This window comes from Hoplias malabaricus, chromosome 18, assembly GCF_029633855.1.
Source record: "Hoplias malabaricus isolate fHopMal1 chromosome 18, fHopMal1.hap1, whole genome shotgun sequence".
NCBI lineage: Eukaryota > Metazoa > Chordata > Actinopteri > Characiformes > Erythrinidae > Hoplias > Hoplias malabaricus.
In genome coordinates, this window is record NC_089817.1 from 3588022 (window position 1) to 3615521 (window position 27500).

At 50.3% G+C, this 27500-nt stretch overlaps 2 protein-coding genes across 2 annotated transcripts in view; both read left to right on the top strand.

Annotated features, from left to right (window-relative positions):
* The first annotated feature begins 14798 nt into the window (after window positions 1-14798).
* pcna (proliferating cell nuclear antigen) lies at window positions 14799-18788 on the top strand. Its single transcript, XM_066650839.1, has 6 exons — window positions 14799-15172; window positions 16850-16947; window positions 17092-17159; window positions 17430-17624; window positions 17936-18059; window positions 18368-18788. The coding sequence occupies exons 1-6, from the start codon at window positions 14952-14954 to the stop codon at window positions 18442-18444; spliced, it is 783 nt and encodes a 260-aa protein (XP_066506936.1). The 5' UTR covers window positions 14799-14951; the 3' UTR covers window positions 18445-18788.
* A 7281-nt stretch (window positions 18789-26069) lies between these two features.
* LOC136674835 (calsenilin-like) overlaps window positions 26070-27500 on the top strand; it is a 6209-nt gene continuing 4778 nt past the window's right edge. The window contains exons 1-2 of the mRNA XM_066651102.1: window positions 26070-26166; window positions 27195-27319. Of these exons, the coding sequence (XP_066507199.1) occupies window positions 26070-26166; window positions 27195-27319 (222 nt within the window). The remainder of the gene's footprint in view (window positions 26167-27194; window positions 27320-27500) is intronic.

Sequence of the window (27500 nt, forward strand, 5' to 3'; positions counted from 1 at the left end):
AGGAGGAGCAAAGGAGGGGGGAGAAGAGGAAAGTTGAACTCATAAAAGGCCTCAGTGAAAGGGAAGTGGAGGTTAAAACTCCTCTGAAATGTCCACGTCTTCTACTGTCCCTCATCCTAAAGACAGCGTCCCCGGCCTCAGAACATAGCACCCAAACAATAGAACATGGGGTCATACAGAACCTAGAACAAGAGAACTGTGTATAACGTTTAATGAAATTTGTGTGTTACGGTGTGTAATGTGTGTGTAGCGGTGTGTAAAATGTGTGGAGCAATGTGTAAAGTGCGTGTAGTGGTGTGTAAAGTTTGTGTAGCAGTGTGTAAAATGTGAGGAGCAATGTGTAAAGTGTGTGTAGCAGTGTGTAAAATGTGAGGAGCAATGTGTAAAGTGTATATAGCGGTGTGTAAAGTGGGAGGAGCGATGTGTAAAGTGATTTTACCGGTGTGTAAAGTGTGTAGTGGTGTGTAAAGTGTGTGTAGCGGTGTGTAAAATGTGTGGAGCGATGTGTAAAATGTATGTAGTGATGTGTGAAATGTGTGGAGCGGTGTGTAAAGTGTGTGTAGAGATGTGTAAAATGCATGTAGCAATGTGTGAAATGTGTGTAGTGGTGTGTAAAGTGTGTAGTGGTGTGTAAATTGTGTGTAGCGGTGTGTAAAATGTGTGGAGTGATGTGTAAAGTGTGTGTAGCGGTGTGTAAAATGTATGTAGCGATGTGTGAAATGTGTGTAGCTGTGTGTAAAGTGTGAGGAGCGGTGTGTAAAGTGTGAGGAGCGGTGTGTAAAATGTGAGGAGCGATGTGTAATGTGGGTGTAGCGGTGTGTAAAGTGTGAGGAGCGGTGTGTAAAGTGTGAGGAGCAATGTGTAATGTGGGTGTAGCGGTGTGTAAAATGTATGTAGCGATGTGTGAAATGTGTGTAGCGGTGTGTAAAGTGTGTGTAGCAGTGGGTAAAATGTGAGGGGCGGTGTGTAAAGTGTGAGAAGCGGTGTGTAAAATGTGAGGAGCGATGTGTAAAGTGTGAGGAGCAATGTGTAATGTGGGTGTAGCGGTGTGTAAAGTGTGAGGAGCGGTGTGTAAAGTGTGTGTATAAAGTGTGTCGTGGTGTGTAAAATGTTTGTGTAAAGTGTGTGTATAAAGTGTGTAGTGGTGTGTAAAATGTTTGTGTAAAGTGTGTGTAGCTGTGTGTGAAGTGTGTGTAGCAGTGTGTAAAGTGTGTGTAACAGTGTGTAAAATGTGTAGTGATGTGTAAAGTGTGTAGTGGTGTGTAAAGTGTTTGTGTAAAGTGTGTAGCAGTGTGTAAAGTGTGTGTAGCAGTGTGCAAAGTATGTAGTGGTGTGTAAAGTGTTTGTGTAATGCGTGTAGCGGTGTGTAAACTGTGTATAGCTGTGTGTAAAGTGTGTGTAAAGTGTGTGTAATGGTGTGTAAAGTGTGTCAAATGTTTCAGTAAAGTGTGTAGCGGCATGTAAAGTGTGTGTAGCGGTGTGTAAAGTGTGTGTAGTGGTGTGTAAAGTGTGTGTAGCGGTGTGTAAAGTGTGTGTAGTGGTGTGTAAAGTGTGTTTAGCAGTGTGTAAAATGTGTAGTGGTGTGTAAAGTGTGTTTAGAGGTGTGTAAAGTGTGTGTAACGGTGTGTAAAGTGTGTGTAGCGGTGTGTAAAGTGTGTGTAGCGGTGTGTAAAGTGTGTTTAGCAGTGTGTAAAATGTGTAGTGGTGTGTAAAGTGTTTAGTGGTGTGTAAAGTGTGTTTAGAGGTGTGTAAAGTGTGTGTAACGGTGTGTAAAGTGTGTGTAGCGGTGTGTAAAGTGTGTTTTTTAGCGGTGTGTAATGTGTGTGTAACAGTGTGTTACGTGTGTGCAGCGGTGTGTACTGGTATGTAAAATGTGTGGAGTGGAGTGTAAAGCGTGTGTAGAGTGTGTAAAGTGTGAGTATAAAGTGTGTCGTGGTGTGTAAAATGTTTGTGTAAAGTGTGTGTATAAAGTGTGTAGTGGTGTGTAAAATGTTTGTGTAAAGTGTGTGTAGCTGTGTGTGAAGTGTGTGTAGCAGTGTGTAAAGTGTGTGTAACAGTGTGTAAAATGTGTAGTGATGTGTAAAGTGTGTAGTGGTGTGTAAAGTGTTTGTGTAAAGTGTGTAGCAGTGTGTAAAGTGTGTGTAGCAGTGTGCAAAGTATGTAGTGGTGTGTAAAGTGTTTGTGTAATGCGTGTAGCGGTGTGTAAACTGTGTATAGCTGTGTGTAAAGTGTGTGTAAAGTGTGTGTAATGGTGTGTAAAGTGTGTCAAATGTTTCAGTAAAGTGTGTAGCGGTATGTAAAGTGTGTGTAGTGGTATGTTAAGTAAGTGTGTGTAGCGGTGTGTAAAGTGCATGTAGCGGTGTGTAAAGTGTGTGTAGTGGTGTGTAAAGTGTTTAGTGGTGTGTAAAGTGTTTGTGTAAAGTGTGTTTAGAGGTGTGTAAAATGTGTGTAACGGTGTGTTAAGTGTGTGTAACGGTGTGTAAAATGTGTAGTGATGTGTAAAGTGTTTAGTGGTGTGTAAAGTGTTTGTGTAAAATGTGAAGCAGTGTGTAAAGTGTGTGTAGCAGTGTGTAAAGTGTGTGTAGCAGTGTGCAAAGTATGTAGTGGTGTGTAAAGTGTTTGTGTAATGTGTGTAGTGTGTGTAAACTGTGTGTAGCTGTGTGTAAAGTGTGTGTAATGGTGTGTAAAGTGTGTCAAATGTTTCAGTAAAGTGTGTAGCGGCATGTAAAGTGTGTGTAGCGGTGTGTAAAGTGTGTGTAGTGGTGTGTAAAGTGTGTGTAGCGGTGTGTAAAGTGTGTGTAGTGGTGTGTAAAGTGTGTGTAGTGGTGTGTAAAGTGTGTTTAGCAGTGTGTAAAATGTGTAGTGGTGTGTAAAGTGTGTTTAGAGGTGTGTAAAGTGTGTGTAACGGTGTGTAAAGTGTGTGTAGCGGTGTGTAAAGTGTGTGTAGCGGTGTGTAAAGTGTGTTTAGCAGTGTGTAAAATGTGTAGTGGTGTGTAAAGTGTTTAGTGGTGTGTAAAGTGTGTTTAGAGGTGTGTAAAGTGTGTGTAACGGTGTGTAAAGTGTGTGTAGCGGTGTGTAAAGTGTGTTTTTTAGCGGTGTGTAATGTGTGTGTAACAGTGTGTTACGTGTGTGCAGCGGTGTGTACTGGTATGTAAAATGTGTGGAGTGGAGTGTAAAGCGTGTGTAGAGTGTGTAAAGTGTGAGTGAGCCAGTTGCAGCAGCTGAAAAGGAGCTGCACCAGTGCAGTGTAAACAGACCATCACCCAGGATTGACGTCAGACACACAGTAATGTAGTGTATGTAATTGTGCGAAGTGCATGTGTGTGTGCGCGCGTGTGTGTCTGCGGGAGGGAGTGGGGTGGTCCCACCCTGTGCTCTGTAATAAACACATGAGGAAGGGTGTAATTACAGTCAGGCAGTGATTATGGAGGAGGTGTGTATGTGTGTGTGTGTGTGTTTGGGGGGTTGGTGGGGGAGGGGGTTTAAGCCAGAGGCTGCAGTTATGGACATATGGGAGAGGGCTGGGGGGGGTGGTTCCGTGGGTGAGTTAAATATCTGACCCCCCCCCCCCCCCCACTGCCTCTTTCATCTTCGGATATTTTCAGAAACAGCGTCATTGTCCCTCTGTTCTCTTCCTCCGCTCTGTCGCTCATTGTCTCACTCCACTTCACTGCATTCTTTCTCTGTCCCAGTGGACGAGTCCAGACACGGAAACCCCTTCTACTCACTACACTCCGCTCTTTGAACATAGCTGTGAGGATCTGATGGAGTTCAGCCTCATCTTCATCAGTGAGGCTCAGGGGCTGGTGTTGGGGATTAGTTCTGGATCAAACTCACCACTCCAACTCTCCCCAGAGAACACAGTTCCACTGTTCCACACACCAGAGGAACCCCATCGCTCCAGAGAACACAGTTCCACTGTTCCACACACCAGAGGAACCCCATCACTCCAGAGAACACAGTTCCACTGTTCCACACACCAGAGGAACCCCATCACTCCAGAGAACACAGTTCCACTGTTCCACACACCAGAGGAACCCCATCGCTCCAGAGAACACAGTTCCACTGTTCCACACACCAGAGGAACCCCATCGCTCCAGAGAACACAGTTCCACTGTTCCACACACCAGAGGAACCCCATCGCTCCAGAGAACACAGTTCCACTGTTCCACACACCAGAGGAACCCCATCACTCCAGAGAACACAGTTCCACTGTTCCACACACCAGAGGAACCCCATCACAGAACACAGTTCCACTGTTCCACACACCAGAGGAACCCCATCACTCCTCTGTTCCTTTATGTAAATGTGGACCCATATCACTCACTATATAATGCACTAGATGAATACGACCTCATTCGGGTTTTTACAATTGTTACATGTTCTGTACACTACTGTTTGCTGTGCATTGTGGGATTGATTATGTACACTATGTATTCAGACAATGGCGGAAACCCCAGTATAGTGCACTCTGTAGTGAACAGGGCACATGGCTGGAGATGGTGATGTAAGGTTCATATGCAGCTGCTCCAGTGCTCCCCACTTTATCTGATGTTGTCCTGTAGAGACGGCGTCTGCACTCTGTACACACTGTGAACTTAAGACAGCAATGGACTGAAGGACTCCTCCAGGTGAAAACACAATAAACTGGATCAGACTGGAACACAGGGCTTTTCCTCCAGTTGTTTCCAAATGTTTGTGTCTGAGTCGAGACACTTTTTTCTCTCTGTCTCTCCACAGAGAAACTGGAATTACATCATCCGCTCCCTCGCTCCGCTCTCCGGGAAATTCCAGCTCGAGGTTAAAGGGTCTGACTCCGGGTCTGAGCCTCGGCCAACACTGCACCCCTCCACCATGTCCTTCTCTCTCTCTCCCTCTGTCCTCCCCTCTCTCTCTTCCCTCTCTCTCCTCCACCCTGTCCTCCTCTCTCTCTCCTCCACCCTGTCCTCCCCTCACTCTCCTCCACCCTGTCCTCCCCTCTCTCTCCTACTCCCTGTCCTCCCCTCTCTCTCCTCCACCCTGTCCTCCCCTCTCTCACCTCCACCATGTCCTCCCCTCTCTCTCCTCCACCCTGTCCTCCCCTCTCTCTCCTCCACCATGTCCTCCCCTCTCTCTCCTCCTCCCTCTCTCTCCTCTACCCTGTCCTCCCCTCTCTCTCCTCCACCATGTCCTCCCCTCTCTCTCCTCCACCCTGTCCTCCCCTCTCTCTCCTCCACCATGTCCTCCCCTCTCTCTCCTCCACCATGTCCTCCCCTCTCTCTCTCCTCCACCCTGTCCTCCCCTCACTCTCCTCCACCCTGTCCTCCCCTCTCTCTCCTCCCCTCTCTTTCCTCCACCCTGTCCTCCCCTCTCTCACCTCCACCATGTCCTCCCCTCTCTCTCCTCCTCCCTCTCTCTCCTCTACCCTGTCCTCCCCTCTCTCTCCTCCACCATGTCCTCCCCTCTCTCTCCTCCACCCTGTCCTCCCCTCTCTCTCCTCCACCATGTCCTCCCCTCTCTCTCCTCCACCATGTCCCCCCTCTCTCCTCCCCTCTCTCTCCTCCACCATGTCCTCCCCTCTCTCTCCTCCACCATGTACTCCCCTCTCTCTCCTACTCCCTGTCCTCCCCTCACCCTCCTCCACCCTGTCCTCCCCTCTCTCTCCTACTCCCTGTCCTCCCCTCTCTCCTCCACCCTGTCCTCCCCTCTCTCTCCTACTCCCTGTCCTCCCCTCTCTCTCCTACTCCCTGTCCTCCCCTCTCTCTCCTCCACCCTGTCCTCCCCTCTCTTTCCTCCACCCTGTTCTCCCCTCTCTCCTCCTCCCTGTCCTCCTCTCTCTCCTCCATGTCCCCCCTCTCACTCTCTTCTCTCTCTCCTCCTCCCTGTCCTCCTCTCTCTCCTCCACCATGTCCCCCCTCTCTCTCTTCCCTCTCTCCTCCACCCTGTCCTCCCCTCTCTCTCCTCCACCATGTCCTCCTCTCTCTCTCCTCCACCATGTCCTCCCCTCTCTCTCCTCCTCCCTGTCCTCCCCTCTCTCTCCTCCACCATGTCCTCCCCTCTCTCTCCTCCACCATGTCCCCCCTCTCTCCTCCCCTCTCTCTCCTCCACCATGTCCTCCTTCTCTCGCGTCCACCCTGTCCTCCCCACTCTCTCCTCCACCCTGTCCTCCCCACTCTCTCCTCCACCCTGTCCTCACCTCTCTCTCTCCTCCACCCTGTCCTCCCTCCCTCTCCTCCCCTCTCTCTCCTCCACCATGTCCTCCCTCTCTCTCCTCCACCCTGTCCTCCCCTCTCTCTCTCCTCCACCCTGTCCTCCCTCTCTCTCCTCCCCTCTCTCTCCTCCACCATGTCCTCCCTCTCTCTCCTCCACCATGTCCTCCCCTCTCTTTCCTCCACCATGTCCTCCCTCTCTCTCCTCCACCATGTCCTTCCCTCTCTCTCCTCCACCATGTCCTCCCCTCTCTCTCCTCCCCCATGTCCTCCCTCTCTCTCCTCCACCATGTCCTCCCCTCTCTCTCCTCCACCCTGTCCTCCCCTCTCTCACCTCCACCATGTCCTCCCCTCTCTCTCCTCCCCCATGTCCTCCCTCTCTCTCCTCCCCCATGTCCTCCCTCTCTCTCCTCCACCATGTCCTCCCCTCTCTCTCCTCCACCCTGTCCTCCCCTCTCTCACCTCCACCCTGTCCTCCCCTCTCTCTCCTTCACCATGTCCTCCCCTCTCACCTCCACCCTGTCCTCCCCTCTCTCTCCTTCACCATGTCCTCCCCTCTCTCCTCCACCCTGTCCTCCCCTCTCTCTCCTCCACAATGTCCTCCCCTCTCTCTCCTCCACCCTGTCCTCCCCTCTCTCTCCTCTGCCCTGTCCTCCCCTCTCTCTCCTCCCCTCTCTTTCCTCCACCATGTCCTCCCCTCTCTCTCTCCTCCACCCTGTCCTCCCCTCTCTCTCCTCTGCCCTGTCCTCCCCTCTCTTTCCTCCACCATGTCCTCCCCTCTCTCTCTCCTCCACCCTGTCCTCCCCTCTCTCTCCTCCACCATGTCCTCCCCTCTCTCTCCTCCACCCTGTCCTCCCCTCTCTCTCCTCCACCATGTCCTCCCCTCTCTCTCCTCCACCATGTCGTCCCCTCTCTCTCCTCCACCCTGTCCTCCCCTCTCTCTCCTCTGCCCTGTCCTCCCCTCTCTCTCCTCCCCTCTCTTTCCTCCACCCTGTCCTCCCCTCTCTCACCTCCACCATGTCCTCCCCTCTCTCTCCTCCTCCTTCTCTCTCCTCTACCCTGTCCTCCCCTCTCTCTCCTCCACCATGTCCTCCCCTCTCTCTCCTCCACCCTGTCCTCCCCTCTCTCTCCTCCACCATGTCCTCCCCCCTCTCTCCTCCACCATGTCCCCCCTGTCTCCTCCCCTCTCTCTCCTCCACCATGTCCTCCCCTCTCTCTCCTCCACCATGTCCTCCCCTCTCTCTCCTCCACCCTGTCCTCACCTCTCTCTCTCCTCCACCCTGTCCTCCCTCCCTCTCCTCCCCTCTCTCTCCTCCACCATGTCCTCCCTCTCTCTCCTCCACCCTGTCCTCCCCTCTCTCTCTCCTCCACCCTGTCCTCCCTCTCTCTCCTCCCCTCTCTCTCCTCCACCATGTCCTCCCTCTCTCTCCTCCACCATGTCCTCCCCTCTCTTTCCTCCACCATGTCCTCCCTCTCTCTCCTCCACCATGTCCTTCCCTCTCTCTCCTCCACCATGTCCTCCCCTCTCTCTCCTCCCCCATGTCCTCCCTCTCTCTCCTCCACCATGTCCTCCCCTCTCTCTCCTCCACCCTGTCCTCCCCTCTCTCACCTCCACCATGTCCTCCCCTCTCTCTCCTCCCCCATGTCCTCCCTCTCTCTCCTCCCCCATGTCCTCCCTCTCTCTCCTCCACCATGTCCTCCCCTCTCTCTCCTCCACCCTGTCCTCCCCTCTCTCACCTCCACCCTGTCCTCCCCTCTCTCTCCTTCACCATGTCCTCCCCTCTCACCTCCACCCTGTCCTCCCCTCTCTCTCCTTCACCATGTCCTCCCCTCTCTCCTCCACCCTGTCCTCCCCTCTCTCTCCTCCACAATGTCCTCCCCTCTCTCTCCTCCACCCTGTCCTCCCCTCTCTCTCCTCTGCCCTGTCCTCCCCTCTCTCTCCTCCCCTCTCTTTCCTCCACCATGTCCTCCCCTCTCTCTCTCCTCCACCCTGTCCTCCCCTCTCTCTCCTCTGCCCTGTCCTCCCCTCTCTTTCCTCCACCATGTCCTCCCCTCTCTCTCTCCTCCACCCTGTCCTCCCCTCTCTCTCCTCCACCATGTCCTCCCCTCTCTCTCCTCCACCCTGTCCTCCCCTCTCTCTCCTCCACCATGTCCTCCCCTCTCTCTCCTCCACCATGTCGTCCCCTCTCTCTCCTCCACCCTGTCCTCCCCTCTCTCTCCTCTGCCCTGTCCTCCCCTCTCTCTCCTCCCCTCTCTTTCCTCCACCCTGTCCTCCCCTCTCTCACCTCCACCATGTCCTCCCCTCTCTCTCCTCCTCCTTCTCTCTCCTCTACCCTGTCCTCCCCTCTCTCTCCTCCACCATGTCCTCCCCTCTCTCTCCTCCACCCTGTCCTCCCCTCTCTCTCCTCCACCATGTCCTCCCCCCTCTCTCCTCCACCATGTCCCCCCTGTCTCCTCCCCTCTCTCTCCTCCACCATGTCCTCCCCTCTCTCTCCTCCACCATGTCCTCCCCTCTCTCTCCTACTCCCTGTCCTCCCCTCACCCTCCTCCACCCTGTCCTCCCCTCTCTCTCCTACTCCCTGTCCTCCCCTCTCTCCTCCACCCTGTCCTCCCCTCTCTCTCCTACTCCCTGTCCTCCCCTCTCTCTCCTACTCCCTGTCCTCCCCTCTCTCTCCTCCACCCTGTCCTCCCCTCTCTTTCCTCCACCCTGTTCTCCCCTCTCTCCTCCTCCCTGTCCTCCTCTCTCTCCTCCATGTCCCCCCTCTCACTCTCTTCTCTCTCTCCTCCTCCCTGTCCTCCTCTCTCTCCTCCACCATGTCCCCCCTCTCTCTCTTCCCTCTCTCCTCCACCCTGTCCTCCCCTCTCTCTCCTCCACCATGTCCTCCTCTCTCTCTCCTCCACCATGTCCTCCCCTCTCTCTCCTCCTCCCTGTCCTCCCCTCTCTCTCCTCCACCATGTCCTCCCCTCTCTCTCCTCCACCATGTCCCCCCTCTCTCCTCCCCTCTCTCTCCTCCACCATGTCCTCCTTCTCTCGTGTCCACCCTGTCCTCCCCACTCTCTCCTCCACCCTGTCCTCCCCACTCTCTCCTCCACCCTGTCCTCACCTCTCTCTCTCCTCCACCCTGTCCTCCCTCCCTCTCCTCCCCTCTCTCTCCTCCACCATGTCCTCCCTCTCTCTCCTCCACCCTGTCCTCCCCTCTCTCTCTCCTCCACCCTGTCCTCCCTCTCTCTCCTCCCCTCTCTCTCCTCCACCATGTCCTCCCTCTCTCTCCTCCACCATGTCCTCCCCTCTCTTTCCTCCACCATGTCCTCCCTCTCTCTCCTCCACCATGTCCTTCCCTCTCTCTCCTCCACCATGTCCTCCCCTCTCTCTCCTCCCCATGTCCTCCCTCTCTCTCCTCCACCATGTCCTCCCCTCTCTCTCCTCCACCTTGTCCTCCCCTCTCTCACCTCCACCATGTCCTCCCCTCTCTCTCCTCCCCCATGTCCTCCCTCTCTCTCCTCCCCCATGTCCTCCCTCTCTCTCCTCCACCATGTCCTCCCCTCTCTCTCCTCCACCCTGTCCTCCCCTCTCTCACCTCCACCCTGTCCTCCCCTCTCTCTCCTTCACCATGTCCTCCCCTCTCACCTCCACCCTGTCCTCCCCTCTCTCTCCTTCACCATGTCCTCCCCTCTCTCCTCCACCCTGTCCTCCCCTCTCTCTCCTCCACAATGTCCTCCCCTCTCTCTCCTCCACCCTGTCCTCCCCTCTCTCTCCTCTGCCCTGTCCTCCCCTCTCTCTCCTCCCCTCTCTTTCCTCCACCATGTCCTCCCCTCTCTCTCTCCTCCACCCTGTCCTCCCCTCTCTCTCCTCTGCCCTGTCCTCCCCTCTCTCTCCTCCCCTCTCTTTCCTCCACCATGTCCTCCCCTCTCTCTCTCCTCCACCCTGTCCTCCCCTCTCTCTCCTCCACCATGTCCTCCCCTCTCTCTCCTCCACCCTGTCCTCCCCTCTCTCTCCTCCACCATGTCCTCCCCTCTCTCTCCTCCACCATGTCGTCCCCTCTCTCTCCTCCACCCTGTCCTCCCCTCTCTCTCCTCTGCCCTGTCCTCCCCTCTCTCTCCTCCCCTCTCTTTCCTCCACCCTGTCCTCCCCTCTCTTTCTGGTTGCAGTGTAGTTTAAGGCTGAACTCTGGCTCTGAAAGAAACAGTGCCGCCTTGTGGCCGTGAAGATTAATGTGAAGAGCTGGCACCCTCTTGTTATTTACTAATTTTAACCTAAATCTCAGTTACAGAACGTGTTTAATTATAATTACTTTATAGTTATGTACCTGCAGAAGTTTGGGAACCACTGACTAATGTAAATGTAATGGGTTTCAGAGAGGAATGAAGGAGAAGACACTGTCTCTAATCCCCATCTCTGTTTTTACACAAACTGACTTCACACAACACAATCAGTTCAGTTTTATTCTGAAGTCTCATTCTTCAGCTGGTGACAAAGCAGTTTTACAGAACTCCGGGTCCGAGCCCCTAGTGAGCGCCGCTCAGGACACAGCAGCAAGGAAAACCTCCCTCGGAGCAAGAGGAAGAAGCCTTGAGAGGAACAGAGACTCAGAAGAGGAACCCGTCCTCCTCGCATCGACACCAGAACAGAACCAAGAGCGGTCTCCTCGCGTCACTCAGGTCCAGGAACAGGAGCTGAAAGAGGACACAGTCATTACCTGCTGAACATGAGCGAGGAGGGTCCCAGCACACACAGACGAGACAGAGAGGGACGACAGAGACAGAATCCGAGAAAAATAGTCCTGGGTTCCTCAGAGCTTTGCACAGTGGCTGTATATTAACCCTTCAGTGCCTTGTGTCTCAGTAACACACACTCTGCCTTTAGAAGGTTTTCCATTCACTGAGATTTTGTGTGTTTTGAGAAATCCAAATAAAAACCTGAGCGGAAAAGAGCCAAAATTTGCAAAAACATCCAAAATGACAAAAAGGTGGAAAAGCTGGAATGTCACTAAAAGCTGAAGTGAAACAGAGTTGTTCTGGGGCTCAGTTTATTCACAAAACCCAGCTACTTTCTGTCTGAGCCTCTCAGAGAACCCTCCTCTGTTCTTCACCTGTGAGGAACCTGGCTGCGTACTGCGCTCTAACATCGGCAGGGTCTCACCTTCTATTTTAGACTGAGAACATCTGCACACTGACTTCTGAGAACTTGGTGCTGCTAAAGTTCCTCCAGCTGTGCTCCAGCTGGAATAATCCGCCACAGGGCGCTGAGGGCCTCTGGACGTTAGTGGACGTCCTTTACTGATTCCTAAAGTGAGGTCCTGGTTCTTCCTGACTGCGGAGGATGAATTAGATCACGTCCTACCTTTCTGGACTCGTGTCTCTGTCCCTCGTGTCCTGTCCTCGCCGTGTCAGTGCGCTGGACCTGTGTGTCCAGTGTCTGAAGTCTGTCCAGCATCGCCTCCCCTCACTGGCCCCTCCCTCTGCTCCCTCTTCCTCTGCATCTCCATCTCCTTCCTTCTGGCTGGCGCCCGTAGACCTGCCGCTGCTGGTTCCGGCGTCGATTCCAGAAGAGGCGCATTCAAGTAAATAAGCCACCACAGCACCCGAAGGGCACGGGGCTCGGGGAACTGCACCAGTCAGTCGTGGCAGCGAGAGTTCCACCAAAACACCACTGAGAACCCAGCGCATCTGAAAGACAGAGAAAACAGAAAGAAATAACATATTATAATTATTTACTGTGTTGTTTTTACAGTGTAAACTCTGACTGTCGTTGGGGGAGTAGTTTCACCAGAGGGACTGTCTGTATCATCACATACTTGACTAAGCTAGAAGTGGATTTATCAAGGTGACCTCTACTGGTCAAGTAGGCAAACAACAACAAAACAGGCCACTCTGGTGCAGGGTGTGGTTTTTAAACAGGTTTTCTCAGGCCTATAATGCATTTGAGAATGTAAGAAAACTGTCTACCGCAACTTTAACCCAGTCATGTGATCCGCAATGTTCCAGAAGGGTGTGACGCAGTGAGGGCCTCTCATCGGAGCTCGACTTGCTCGAGATTTCTAACAGCAAACCCCAGCGGAACTGCTTATTAGTAAGAGCTAAATAATGTTAATTATTGTTATTAATACTAGTATTAGGGCGGCATGGTGGTGCAGCAGGTTAGTGTCGCAGTCACACAGCTCCAGGGGCCAGGAGGTTGTGGGTTCGATTCCCGTTCCGGGTGACTGTCTATGAGGAGTGTGGTGTGTTCTCCCTGTGTCTGCGTGGGTTTCCTCCGGGTGACTGTCTGTGAGGAGTGTGGTGTGTTCTCTCTGTGTCTGTGTGGGTTTCCTCCGGGTGACTGTCTGTGAGGAGCGTGGTGTGTTCTCTCTGTGTCTGTGTGGGTTTCCTCCGGGTGACTGTCTGTGAGGAGTGTGGTGTGTTCTCTCTGTGTCTGTGTGGGTTTCCTCCGGGTGACTGTCTGTGAGGAGTGTGGTGTGTTCTCTCTGTGTCTGTGTGGGTTTCCTCCGGGTGACTGTCTGTGAGGAGTGTGGTGTGTCCTTTACATTTACATTTATGCATTTGGCAGACGCTTTTATCCAAAGCGACTTACAAAAGAGGATCTAACATTCGAACTACAGCACAAATTATACAAAATACCTTACATTAAGTGCAATATGCCAGGAAGTAATAAGTGCATTAAAGAAAGACATTCAGTGCAAAAGATACTCTCGGTAGAGCTGGGTTTTCAATGCTTCTTGAATGAAGAGAGGGTTTCTGTTGCTCTGATAGTGCTTGGAAGCTCGTTCCACCAGCGTGGTACCAGAGATGAGAATAGCCTCGACTGACCTGTACGGGGGGTTGGTCGTGTTAGTTGGCGCTCCTTTGAGGAACGGAGAGGGCGGGCGCTAACGTATGGTTTTAAGAGTCTATTGAGGGAGATGGGAGCAGAACCAGTGAATACTCTGAAGGCCATCATTAGTGATTTGAATTTGATGCGAGCAGCTAAGGGTAGCCAATGCAGCTCAACTAATAGGGGCGTGACATGTTCTCCCTGTGTCTGCGTGGGTTTCCTCCGGGTGACTGTCTGTGAGAAGTGTGGTGTGTTCTCCCTGTGTCTGTGTGGGTTTCCTCCGAGTGACTGTCTGTGAGGAGTGTGGTGTGTTCTCTCTGTGTCTGCGTGGGTTTCCTCCGGGTGACTGTCTGTGAGGAGTGTATTGTGTTCTCCCTGTGTCTGTGTGGGTTTCCTCCGGGTGACTGTCTGTGAGGAGTGTGGTGTGTTCTCTCTGTGTCTGTGTGGGTTTCCTCCGGGTGACTGTCTGTGAGGAGTGTGGTGTGTTCTCCCTGTGTCTGCGTGGGTTTCCTCCGGGTGACTGTCTGTGAGGAGTGTGGTGTGTTCTCCCTGTGTCTGCGTGGGTTTCCTCCGGGTGACTGTCTGTGAGGAGTGTGGTGTGTTCTCCCTGTGTCTGCGTGGGTTTCCTCCGGGTGACTGTCTGTGAGGAGTGTGGTGTGTTCTCCCTGTGTCTGCGTGGGTTTCCTCCGGGTGACTGTCTGTGAGGAGTGTGGTGTGTTCTCCCTGTGTCTGCGTGGGTTTCCTCCGGGTGACTGTCTGTGAGGAGTGTGGTGTGTTCTCCCTGTGTCTGTGTGGGTTTCCTCCGGGTGACTGTCTGTGAGGAGTGTGGTGTGTTCTCTCTGTGTCTGTGTGGGTTTCCTCCGGGTGACTGTCTGTGAGGAGTGTGGTGTGTTCTCCCTGTGTCTGCGTGGGTTTCCTCCGGGTGACTGTCTGTGAGGAGTGTGGTGTGTTCTCCCTGTGTCTGCGTGGGTTTCCTCCGGGTGCTCCGGTTTCCTCCCCAGTCCAAAAACACATGTTGGTAGGTGGATTGGTGACTCAAAAGTGTCTGTAGGTGTGAATGTGTGTGTGTCTGTGTTGCCCTGTAAAGGACTGGCGCCCCCTCCAGTGTGTATTCCCGCCTTGCGCCCAGTGATGATATAAAATATTAAATAACTTAATTTGCAGTTTAAAGGTTTACTCCAGCACAGGTCATCACTGACAAACATGAACACACCCGGGACACAGCACCATACACTGACTATGGACACTTTGAATAGCCCTCCACCTTTTTTTCTTTGGCTGGATTTCCCCTGCAGCCCCCTGTGTCTGTGCCCTGGTCCAGAGAAATATCTGTTGAATTTTAAAGTGAATTTCTACGTGGGAATTACAGCATCCTGCGCAATCACTGTTCATCAAGGACAAAAATTGACATAAATATAATAGTTAATAAATAAAAATATTCACATAAATACTGAAAGAGTGTCAAGAAATATGTTTTGGTTTTGAAAAAAGTGCTAATTTAATTCTGTATTTATTTCTACGTGTTTTCCCTTGTGTATTTCTTCATGCCGGTACTGGGGTATTTGAATGCTGGTTTTATTGTATTGGCTGGACCCGGCTCTCTGTAAAGCTGCGTTGTAAAGACTTTCTTTTGTGAAAAGTGCTGTATAAAGTACACTTGACTGATCGTGTTCCTGTGTGTACTGTGGGAACAGCGCCGCCCTCTGGGCGCGGGGTGGGTCTGCAGGAGGGGGCGTGGTTTGGCACTGGAGCGGAAGTTACGTGGTGGACATTGTATTAAAAGTGAGTGGAAAGCGCGCGCAGACTGCAGTTTGTAGAGGCGCGCGGTGGAGATAAGTGTCGTTGATAAGTCTGATCGCAGACCGGTCACTCTCTGATCACTCCTCCACCTCAGCGCTCCCGCAGCCCACGCTTCTTTCTCAGTAACTCCGACTCCACCTGACGGCGGCAGGATGTTCGAGGCGCGCCTGGTGCAGGGCTCCATCCTGAAGAAGGTGCTGGAGGCACTGAAGGACCTGATCACCGAGGCCTGCTGGGACGTCAGCTCCTCCGGGATCTCGCTCCAGAGCATGGACTCCTCACACGTCTCCCTGGTGCAGCTCACGCTCCGCAGCGACGGCTTCGACTCCTACCGCTGCGACAGAAACCTGGCCATGGGTGTCAACCTCAGCAGGTAACAGCCATTCGAGCCCCTCGGTTCGGCTTGGAAGTGTAGAGGGAGCGGGCGGGAAATCGACTCATTGTGCCCGTTAATACGGGTTTCCTTCAGACAGGTCCACCGCAAACTACGGCCTTTCTGCTCACTGGCTTCTTCCATTCTTCATTTCCACCTTAAATGCTTCAGCAGAGTGTTGTATTGTATTGTCAGTATGATCCACATTAACTGCTGCAACGTGGGTTGACGTTTTCTGTTCCACCTTAAAACAATGCTGTGAACGCCGGCCTGATTCTGGCGCCAGAAAGCGAGTTCTGTGTTATTTAAGGTGGAAATGTGAGACACAGAATTTGCATTTCATATAGCACCTAATATTCTGAGGCAGAGATTTATCTGTGTATTCCTGTATCAACGGTGGACTCATTAACCATTAACTGGTTTTAACGTTTTATTCCGTTTCCGTTTAATACCAGGGCTTAGTTGTAAGAGCTGAAAAGTTAACTGCATTAAAGTGTTATAATAAATACATCAGTGTTTATTTCGATTTAAACAGTCTGCCGTTTGAGGGTGAATATGAACATGTTTAACGCGCCTTTATTCTCATTAGTGTTTGACTTTAATACTTTGGTTTTGAAAATGTCCGTCTAAAGGCTGTTTAATCCAATTCTTTACTTTAACGTTCGACTTTAAATTTTGTGGTGTTTGTTTTTTAGAGATACTTTTATTCTATAAAGTTTTTATTGTTCATTTTATTTTGCCCGGACATGTTGGAACTTGCCCGCGCCTCCATTTCGCGCCACTCTGAGCCTCGCGATGCGTGTGTGAATTTATTTAGAGTCTTTATATATATATATATAATTGACATGACTAGTTTTATAAGCTAATACATATCCGTAAAACGTGGAAAACGAGTACAAAAGAATCTTTAAGGGGATTCGTTAATTCGGGACGGTCGTGACGTCACTTTCCCGCGTAAGGCGCGCTTTGGCGGGAAAAGCAGAAGCCCGCGGCAGAACCAAGCCTTTGAACTTTACCGTTATTCATCGTTTAATTAAGGATTTGCAGCTTTAACGCGGTTTAAAACACCTTTTTCAGATCTGTTTCCTAAAAGTGGGAGAATGTGGTTACTGTGATAAAACAATGTATTTAACGGTGTACTACAATAATCACAAACACATGATGTAAGCAGTGTTTTGTTTATTAATAATGCTCTATTTACATCGTGATCTACACTGTTCCTCTTTAATAAAAGATAACACTTGATCTCTGTGGGAATTTCAAGAAACTGTATTTACTGTTACAAACATTCTCCAATCACTACAATAAAGGTTATATGGATTTACTGGATTCTTTATTTATTTTTAAAAAATATTGTGTTTTGTCCTAATTTCTTACTGTGCATTAAACAATTTCTTTTTTGGGTCAGTTTCTTTGAGTCATTTTTACAGGTGAAGTTTGAAAACAGGTTTAAAGAAAGTTCAGACACTGCCACAAATCTCCTGTGACACTTTATGATTGAGAATGAAGCAATACTAAAAAACTAAAGGAGTTTTCTGCGAGTTTAAATTTGCAGTTATTTAAAATAAAAATAGAACTTTGATGTAAATCATGTCTTTAGCTAAAGCTACTTGCTAATGCTCTTGTTGTATCTGACAGATCAGTGTCTGACGTTTAAGGGTTGTTTATTTTCTCCAGCATGTCTAAGATCCTGAAGTGTGCCGGGAACGAGGACATCATCACTCTGAGAGCGGAGGACAACGCTGACTCCCTGGCTCTGGTCTTCGAGACTCTCAGTGAGTTCAGGTTTACAGTTCATCTGAATATTCTTAATTTTCAACAGCAGCTTTTGAGAATGACCAGGGCTCTCGTCCTTAAATATTTACAAGTGGTTGGAGATGGAACAAGACTCTTGTGCTAACACGGCCTTCTGTGTCCAGATCAGGAGAAGGTCTCAGATTACGAGATGAAGTTGATGGACTTGGACGTGGAGCAGCTTGGAATTCCAGTAAGTTTTAATCATCATTAACGAGTGCTAGGTCAGCAGCCGTCTTACAGCCAGAGTTCACGGAGAGGACGCACAGGTGAATCTAAGATTGGCTCTTTTTTTAAAGTGTTATGGTAAAGAACACATGGCTGAACTGAGATGGGGTCAGTGAGTGCACCCTTTAGGCAGAGGACGTCAGCCTGGTGGTGTCCTTTAGTGTAATGAAGTGGCTGATGGAGGCTGCTGTTCTGTGAGGAGAGGGCTGTTTACGCTGTTTCTCCTCGTGCTCAGGAGCAGGAGTACAGCTGCGTGGTGAAGATGCCGTCCGGAGAATTCGCTAGAATTTGTCGAGATCTGTCTCAGATCGGAGACGCAGTGATGATCTCCTGCGCCAAAGACGGGGTTAAATTCTCAGCCAGCGGAGAACTGGGGACGGGGAACATCAAACTGTCTCAGACCAGCAACGTGGACAAGGAGGACGAAGCGGTGAGAGCCTCATACTTTTGTTAAAGTCACCTTTCTCTGAGCTGGAATATTCCTTAAATATGTAAGAGCTGTCTAACCAGCTACAGTCAGATGGGTGTAGTTTGAGGTGTAATGTCTGATAGCGGCCACCAGTTGGGGCCAAAATCTCCCTGTGATGTAGTGACTCAGACGTGTGAAGCCTAGAAGATAAATATACTCACAGGTTAAATATTTAATGGCCCATTAAAGGGTTAATAACACTGTTTATACCACGGAGAAGTTCAGTTTGACGACATGTTGTTAACGTGGTGATGGGACGGTTGTGTTCTCAGGTGACGATTGAGATGAACGAACCTGTGCAGCTGATCTTTGCTCTGAATTACCTCAACTTCTTCACGAAGGCCACGCCCCTCTCCAAGACGGTGACGCTCAGCATGTCCGCAGACATTCCTCTGGGTAAACATTTAAATATTCATTAGTGTTAAAGCATTTATCTGAGTCATTGTATGGTTTTTGATAAACTTCAGTTTGAGGTGGTGAAATATTCCGATTTAAAAAGCAGACCCATAAATTCAAGTAAAAAAATGTTCTTTCTGGCTTTCCATAGTTCCACAAATCTTTGAAAGATTTATTAAGCCAGTCCACCTTAAATATTAGTGGTGTTCAGACCTGTGCAGACTGAAACCACTGCCCTGTTTAAGGTGGACTGGAGCCTAAGGTTGTTGTTTGATCTGGATCCTGACACTGCTGTCTGTTCCCTGTAGTGGTGGAGTATAAAATCGCAGACATGGGTCACATTAAATATTACCTGGCCCCGAAGATCGACGAGGAGTCGTCCTGAAGCCGCCGCCGCAGGGGACACTGAAAGAGCTCCAGTCCTTCTCTGAGCTTCAGAAACCTCCGGAGCCGAGCTTCTGGAGAATTTTACAGAGGTTTTACTCTTCACTTCGAGAGAGAAACGACTGACTGTTTGAACCATGGTCGAGCCTCTGGAACGAGGCAGTGTCTGAATATTAATGAGCTTTTTGCTGCAGGGATGTGTCTCTGTTTCAGTTTTTCCTCTTTTTCATTATTCCATTCTGCCCCAGAGCACTGTTTATTCCACTCAGTCATATGTAGATAATTGTGTGTAAATATGCTAATTGGACTCCGGTTCCCCTCTAATAAACATTTTGTAATAGAGAACTTCTGTGGAGACGTCTTTATTTCATCTTTAACAGGAGCAGCACCGAGAACTCAATAAAAGTAAACAACACACTGCACCTTGAGCTTTACCAGCACTTCCACCTTAAATAATAGAGAATAGAGCTACTGCACAAACTGCTATGAAGCTTGAAGGAGGGTAGGGAATCTCATTTCAGGACAGTGCTGTAAAAATGAAATGTATTTTGAAGCTAGGGGGAGCTCACGGGCAGAAATTCATTATCTAACCCTTATCCAGTTTAGGGTCGCGGTGGGTCCAGAGCCTACCTGGAATCATTGGGCGCAAGGCGGGAATACACCCTGGAGGGGGCGCCAGTCCTTCACAGGGCAACACATTCACTCACCTACGCTCACTTTCTGAGTCGCCAATCAACCTACCAACGTGTGTTTTTGGACTGTGGGAGGAAACCCATGCGGACACGGAGAACACGGGCAGAAATACCAAAGGTAATTAAAGGTGCTGCTTAAGTTTTAGTGGTGGGGTGCCTCCTGAATACACCTCAGTGGGTAGAAAATTAAAGTGATTGACAGTGATCTGGGTGTGGGGAGGGATGTGTATCTTGTTACACACCAACACCTACGTCCATCTGCACGCACAACCGCTCTCGTACACCACACACACCACCATCAGCTCCACACACTCCACAGGAGGCTATTTTTAGGAAGTTGTTACTAAAATAAGAGTGAGTGCTGTGTTTGATGTTGGAACGTAAAGGAAGTCAGATCTGAGCGTGTGCAGAGCTCTCATGCAGCTCGTCAGTCCTGAGTGCGCAGATGAGTGTGCACTGTGTAGTAGGTAATCTGAAGGATGCAGACAGAAATGGAGGTGCGTGAAGGGTTTTGAGCAGTGTGTGTAGCAGGTTACTGTACACACTACAGAACAAACGTGTGAGATTCGGAGAGCAGCGCAGCGCGGGACGGTGGACACATGCAGGTAACACTCCTCGGGGGATGGGGCGGTGGGGGTGAATTCATTAAAGTTGTGAGGGGGTTGTGTTTATGGGAAGTTTAGATTTAGAGTGTGTGGGGGATTAATTGGAAACTGCTGCGTTTATGGCGCAGAAGTAACTATACAACATGTGCCACTGCCCCAGGAGAGACACACACAGAGGCTGTGTCCAAAATGGCTCCTATTCCCTACATTACTCACTACGTAGTGCACTGTGAGTTCAGGAGGGTAGTGAACAATTATGGACACAACTTTGTTTGTGTTTTTTCCCAACAGTGAAATGCATTATGGGTATCTGTTATACACTAGCATACATTGGTTGTACACTACTGATTGTGTGCTTGCTCTGTCTCTTGCTCTCTAGTCTGATGATCAGAGAGTGGATGGGAACAGCGCCCCCCAGATGAAGGAGGAAAAATGGCAGAAGCCAAAGTTCTGCAGAAAGAGTTTGATGAAGAGATGTTTGGTGAAATGGATCATCAGTAACACCTCACCCCAGGAACCAGGTACACACACTCTCACACGTGTCTGTGTGTGTGTGTGTAAAGGGGGGTGTCACCCCTCTGGTGGACTGATGGCATTGAGCATGGTGAGATAAAGCTCATGTGTAGCTACTCCAGAGCGTCTCATGTTTAATACACTTTTTTCCCCTATACATTCACACACACTCATACACTCACACATACATACATTCATTCACTCACACACATTCATACACTCATACATTCATTCACTCACACATTCATACACTCATACATCCATTCACTCACATATTCATACACACTCACTCATTCATTCACTCACACATTCATACACCCATACATTCATTCACTCACACATGCATACACTCAAACATTCATACACTCATACATTCATTCACTCACATTTTCATACACACACACTCACTCATTCATTCACTCACACATTCATACACCCATACATTCATTCACTCACACACATGCATACACTCAAACATTCATTCAATCACATATTCGTACACTCACACATTCATTCACTCACACACATGCATACACTCATACATTCATTCATTCACATATTCATACACTCACACATTCATACACTCACATTCATTCACACACATATTCATACACTCATACATTCATTCACTCACACACATGCATACGCTCATACATTCATTCATTCACACATTAATTCACACACACATTCATTCACTCACACATTCATACACTCATATAGTCACACATGCATACACTCATACATTCATTCATCACACATTCATACACTCAAACATTCATTCACTCATACATTCATTCATTCACACACATTCTCACATTCATTCACTCACACACATTCTTACATTAATTCACTCACACATTCATACACTCATATATTCATTCACTCACACATTCATACACTCATTTATTTATTATTTATTCATTGCTTTCTTTTCTTCTCCCCTTTATAGTTATTAGTTTAATGTTGTATAAAATTTTTGGTTTTGCATTTTACATGTTTACCCCTTGAACTGGACTGTAGGCGGGTCAGGCTGTGTCTGTGTCTGAGCCGGACGCTGTGAGCCCAGGTTCTGGACTGTAGCTGGGTCGGTCTGTGTCTGTGTCTGAGCCGGACGCTCTGAGCCCTGGTTCTGGATTGTATCCGGGTCGGTTTGTGTCTGTGTCTGAGCCGGAAGCTCTGAGCCCTGGTTCTGGACTGTAGCTGGGTTGGTCTGTTTCTGAGCCCTGGTTCTGGACTGTAGCCGGGTCTGTCTGTGTCTGTGTTTGAGCCGGACGCACTGAGCCCTGATTCTGGACTGTAGCCGGGTTGTTCTGTGTATGAGCCCTGGTTCTGGACTGTAGCTGGGTCGGTCTGTGTCTTAGCCGGACGCTCTGAGCCTTGGTTCTGGACTGTAGCCAGTTTGTTCTGTGTATGAGCCCTGGTTCTGGACTCTAGCCGGGTCGGTCTGTGTCTGTGTCTGAGCCGGACGCACTGAGCCCTGGTTCTGGACTGTAGCCGGGTTGTTCTGTGTATGAGCCCTGGTTCTGGACTGTAGCCAGGTCAGTCTGTGTCTGAGCCCTGGTTCTGGACTGTAGCTGGGTCGGCCCATTCGAGGCTGGACTGTAGATCTGGTTCCGGCTCCTGGGGGCGTGACCCCTCCTCTGAGAAGGTGCTGTGCTAACGGAGCAGAAATCAGCGCTGAATTATTAACTACATTAACTTTAGAGTTTCCTGATTGATGAGCAGATCACACACACTTTGGTGGGTCAGCAGCTTCTAGACCCACACACTCAGAGGGTCAGCTGAGGTCCGGCTCGGTGTTCTCTTAAAACAAACCGCACCTCAGCTCCGGGTATTGATCGCCCAGGTCCTTGGTTAAGAACACAGCGTCCAGAGAGAGGCCCCGAGCCCCGAGCCCCGAGCCCCGACCCTCTGTTCATCAGTCATCAGTGAGAAAGAGGGAGGAGTGTTTCAGACTCAAAGGGACCTCAGGACGTCTTTAGAGCGGTGGCTCTGTCCCCTCGTCTCTTTCACCCGGGGGCTGGTGGGTGGGAGACATCAAACAGACGGCCGATGGGAGGGATACCCAGGGGGTGATATCTGGAGGGTTGATAAATGAGGGGGTGATATGAGAGGGGATGGCTGAGGGGGTGATAATTGAGGGGTGGGTGATATCTGACGGGTGGGTGTCTAAGGGGGTGATGTCTGATGGGTGGGTGATGTCTGAGGGGTGGGTGTATGAGCGAGTGATATCTGTGGGGTGGGTGATGTCTGAGGGGTATTTGTCTGAGGGGTGGGTGTCTGAGGGGTGGGTGATGTCTGAGGGGTGGGTGTCTGAGGGGTAGGTGTCTGAGGGGTGGGTGTCTGAGGGGTGGGTGATGTCTGAGGGGTGGGTGTCTGAGGGGTGGGTGTCTGAGGGGTGGGTGATGTCTGAGGGGTGGGTGTCTGAGGGGTGATGTCTGAGGGGTGGATGTCTGAGTGGTGGGTGTCTGAGGGATAGGTGTCTGAGGGATAGGTGTCTGAGGGCTGGGTGATGTCTGAGGGGTAGGTGTCTGAGGGGTGGGTGTGTCAGGGGTGATGTCTGAGGGGTGGGTGTGTCAGGGGTGATGTCTGAGGGGTGGGTGTCTGAGGGGTGATGTCTGAGGGGTGGGTAATGTCTAAGGGGTGGGTGTCTGAGGGGTGGTGTCTGAGGGGTGGTGTCTGAGGGGTGGGTGTCTGAGTGATGGGTGTCTGAGGGGTGATGTCTGAGGGGTAGGTGTCTGAGGGGTGGGTGTGTCAGGGGTGGGTGTCTGAGGGGTGGGTGTCTGAGGGGTGATGTCTGAGTGGTAGGTGTCTGAGGGGTGGGTGTGTCAGGGGTGGGTGTCTGAGGGGTGGGTGTCTGAGGGGTGATGTCTGAGGGGTGGGTGTCTGAGGGGTGGGTGTGTCAGGGGTGATGTCTGAGGGGTGGGTGTCTGAGCGGTGGGTGTCTGAAGGGTGGGTGTCTGAGTGGTGGGTGTCTGAGTGGTGGGTGTCTGAGGGGTGGTGTCTGAGTGGTGGGTGTCTGAGGGGTGATGTCTGAGGGGTGGGTGTCTGAGCGGTGGGTGTCTGAAGGGTGGGTGTCTGAGTGGTGGGTGTCTGAGGGGTAGGTGTCTGAGGGGTGGGTGTCTGAGTGTTGGGTGTCTGAAGGGTTATTTACTGATCACAGGGTTGAAGTCGGTGTCTCCTCTCACTCTGATGACGTCTCTGTTGGGGAATGGGACTCTGTCAGTCGATATGTGTTTACAACCCAAGAGTCTACAGTACTGAGAGAGAGAGAGAGAGAAAGTGGGGTGGGGTGGTAGAGAGAGAGAGAGTGGTGATGGGGTGGGGGAGTGGAAGGGTAGAGGGAGAAAGTGGTAGTGGGGCGAGAGAGAGAGAGGGGGGGGGGGGTAGAGAGAGAGAGCGAGAGAGAGAGAGGTGTGGTCAGAGGAAGCAGGGAGTGGACAGTCCTGGAGCTGCAGTGAAACAGACATGAGACTGAGTTCAGGACGGAAACTAAACAAAGTTTTTTAGAAAGTTCAGAGATTTAATTCAAGCTGAATGAGAGAGTGAGGAGCCGGAGCCGGATGACTGAGTGAGGAGCTGGAGCTGGAGCCGGATGAGTGAGTGAGGAGCTGGAGCCGGATGAGTGAGTGAGGAGCCGGAGCCGGATGAGTGAGTGAGGAGCCGGAGCCGGATGAGTGAGTGAGGAGCTGGAGCCGGATGAGTGAGTGGGGAGCTGGAGCTGGATGAGTGAGTGGGGAGCTGGAGCTGTATGAGTGAGTGAGGAGCTGGAGCTGTATGAGTGAGTGAGGAGCTGGAGCTGGATGAGTGAGTGAGGAGCTGGAGCTGTATGAGTGAGTGAGGAGCTGGAGCTGTATGAGTGAGTGAGGAGCTGGAGCTGGATGAGTGAGTGAGGAGCTGGAGCTGGATGAGTGAGTGAGGAGCTGGAGCTGGATGAGTGAGTTAGGAGCTTTTGTGACGACCCTTGAATCTAACCTAACCCCAACTCTGAACCCGAACCTGACCCTGACACTGACCCTCGACTCTAACCCAACCCCGACTCCGAACCCAAACATGACCCCAACCCTCGACTCTAACCCAACCCCGACTCAGAACCTGACCCTAACCCAACCCTGACCCACGACTCTAACCCAAACTCGACTCTAACCCAACCCCGACTCCAAAACTGACCCTTGACTCTAACCCAACCCCGACTCAGAACCCAAACCTGACCCTGACCCCAATCCTCGACTCTAACCCAACCCCGACTCAGAACCCAAACTTGACCCCGACCCTCGACTCTAACCCGACCCCGACTCCGAACCCGAACCTGACCCCAACCCTCGACTGTAACCCAACCCTGACTCAAACCCAACCCTGAACCTCGACTCTAACCCAACCCCGACTCAGAACCCGAACCTGACCCTTGACTCTGACCCAACCCCGACTCCAAACCTGACCCTGATCCTCGACTCTGACCCAACCCCGACTTCGAACCTGACCCTAACCCTTGACTCTAACCCTCGACTGTAACCCAACCCTGACTCAAAACCTGACCCTAACCCAACCCTGAACCTCGACTCTAACCCAACCCCGACTCCGAACCCGAACCTGACCCCAACCCTTGACTGTAACCCAACCCTGACTCAAAACCTGACCCTAACCCAACCCTGAACCTCGACTCTAACCCAACCCCGACTCAGAACCCGAACCTGACCCTTGACTCTGACCCAACCCCGACTCCGAACCTCACCCTAACCCTTGACTCTAACCTAACCTCGACTCAAAACCTGACCCTAACCCAACCCGACCCTCGACTCTAACCCAACCCTGACTCCGAACCTGACCCCAACCCTCGACTCTAACCCAACCCTGACTCAAAACCTGACCCTAACCCAACCCCGACCCTCAACTCTAACCCAACCCCGACTCAGAACCTGAACCTGACCCTCGACTCAAAACCTGACCCTAACCCAACCCGACCCTCGACTCTAACCCAACCCTGACTCCGAACCTGACCCCAACCCTCGACTCTAACCCAACCCTCGACTCTAACCCAACCCTGACTCAAAACCTGACCCTAACCCAACCCCGACCCTCGACTCTAACCCAACCCCGACTCAGAACCTGAACCTGACCCTCGACTCAAAACCTGACCCTAACCCAACCCTGACCCGACTTTTAACCCAGATTGAAGACTCTGGGTTTGTGAGAACCCAGTTTACACCGGAGATGTTCTCAGAAAGCTCCCCTTTACTCCTTTGCTCTGGTCCGAGCGCTGAGGTGTTATTTATAATACACTGGTGTATTGATTATTAGAGATAGCTGTGTTATATTGTTGATTATGTGCCGTATTGATCATTACTGAGGTGTATTGATTAATAGCTGTGTTATATTATTAATTATGTGCCGTATTGATCATTACTGAGATGTATTGATTAATAGCTGTGTTATATTATTGATTATGTGCCGTATTGATCATTACTGAGGGTGTATTGATTAATAGCTGTGTTATATTATTGATTATGTGCCGTATTGATCATTACTGAGGGTGTATTGATTAATAGCTGTGTTATATAATTGATTATGTGCCGTATTGATCATTACTGAGGGTGTATTGATTAATAACTGTGTTATATAATTGATTATGTGCCGTATTGATCATTACTGAGGGTGTATTGATTAATAGCTGTGTTATATTATTGATTATGTGCCGTATTGATCATTACTGAGGGTGTATTGATTAATAGCTGTGTTATATTATTGATTATGTGCCGTATTGATCATTACTGAGGGTGTATTGATGGGGACTGATATGAGTGCTGTACAGATGCAGGATGCAGGTGATGGAGCTGCTGGCTGTGGCTGTGGTCATCCTCCTCTTCTTCATGATTCTGAAACAGTTCGGACTGTGGGAGCCTCTCTCTCTGGATGGTAAGAACACAACCGGTTCTATAGGTTTATTTCGGTTCCTTTGAGGTTCCTGATGCTCACATTGTTCTCATTTTATCCTGAGGTTCCTCTCAGGTTTCTTAAGATCCTCTGGGGTCCTCCTCAAGTTCTCCCCAGGTTCTCTGGAGGGTTTCAGTTTGCTGTTGTTATGGGATGGGGCCGGTGTTTCAAGTGACTTTTGTTTGTTTGTTTGTTTGTTTGTTTGAGGTGCTTCACGTGAGATGTGAGACGTTGAGGGAAAACAGAAAACTTGGACAAATCAGCTCTTTTCTTGTTTTGCTTTTTGTTCTCATTTCTCTTCTTTGCATTTTTAAAAACTTTTAAAAATTCTTTTTTTTATTTAATTTAGTTGTTAGAGCACCATGCGGTCACCGTGTGGGTGAGAGCCAATCAGGTGTGCTCAGTCAGCACTGAGGATTCTGGGAGTTGTAGTTCTGAGAGCTGGCGATGCCTGCTCTCCCAGCACACCGCCTAGGCCCCCTACTGGCAGACTGACTCCTTACAACTGTGTTTCAGAACCTCTCTCTAAACTCCTGCTCTCTAAATCTAAGTCGGACCCCTGTGTGTTCCACATGAATACGCTCATGGTGTCATGGAAACAGTTTGTTGTTTATTTCACTGTGTTGAAATGTATTCTCTCTTACTCTTTACCTAATGTTTCTCTCTCTCTCTTTCTCTCTCTCTCTGTTTTACCTGTGTCTTCTTCCTCCATCCCCCCTGCTCTGGTCTGTTTGGGCTGTAGATGGTGAGGACATTTCTAAGAACACCTTTGCATACAGTCCTGAAAAAAGCAACTTATCTAGAACCTCTATCTCTACGTCCTGGCAGACACCTCCAATCCTTTTTATATAAAACCCTTCATCTACAGCATTTCCTGTGCAATATTTCATAACCACATCCCTCTATCACTTCATCCCTCCATCCCTGCTTGATTCCCCACTGGTTTCTCCTGGATTCTGCATCCCTTCCCTGCCTCTCTCTCTCTCTCTCTCTCTCTCTCTCTCTCTCAGACAGCAGTGATGGAGGGTTGGAGCTGTATGTGGTGAGACACCAGCCGGAGGGTCTGGAGGAGCTCCAGTCTCAGACTCAGTTCAGCAGGAAGGAGCTCCAGTCGCTCTACAGAGGCTTTAAAAATGTGAGACTGTCTTCATTAACATCATCATTAATGTGGTCATCTGGAGCCCACCAACCCACATACTGTGAAACAAGAACCCCCCCCCCCCCCAGTCAAAGAATGTAAACACTTACTGATGATTATACACTTAATGAATGTCTTATTTTGTTTATTCAATAATGTGTGATCTTTTTTTTTCAAC

What these genes read in the sequence shown, in the direction of transcription:
- pcna (XM_066650839.1), top strand. Translation starts at nt 14,952, where the DNA reads ATGTTCGAGGCGCGCCTGGTGCAGGGCTCCATCCTGAAGAAGGTGCTG. An exon ending in TGGAGCAGCTTGGAATTCCA is followed by an intron (nt 17,160 to 17,429) that starts GTAAGTTTTAAT and finishes CCTCGTGCTCAG; the next exon opens with GAGCAGGAGTACAGCTGCGT. An exon ending in GTCCGCAGACATTCCTCTGG is followed by an intron (nt 18,060 to 18,367) that starts GTAAACATTTAA and finishes TGTTCCCTGTAG; the next exon opens with TGGTGGAGTATAAAATCGCA.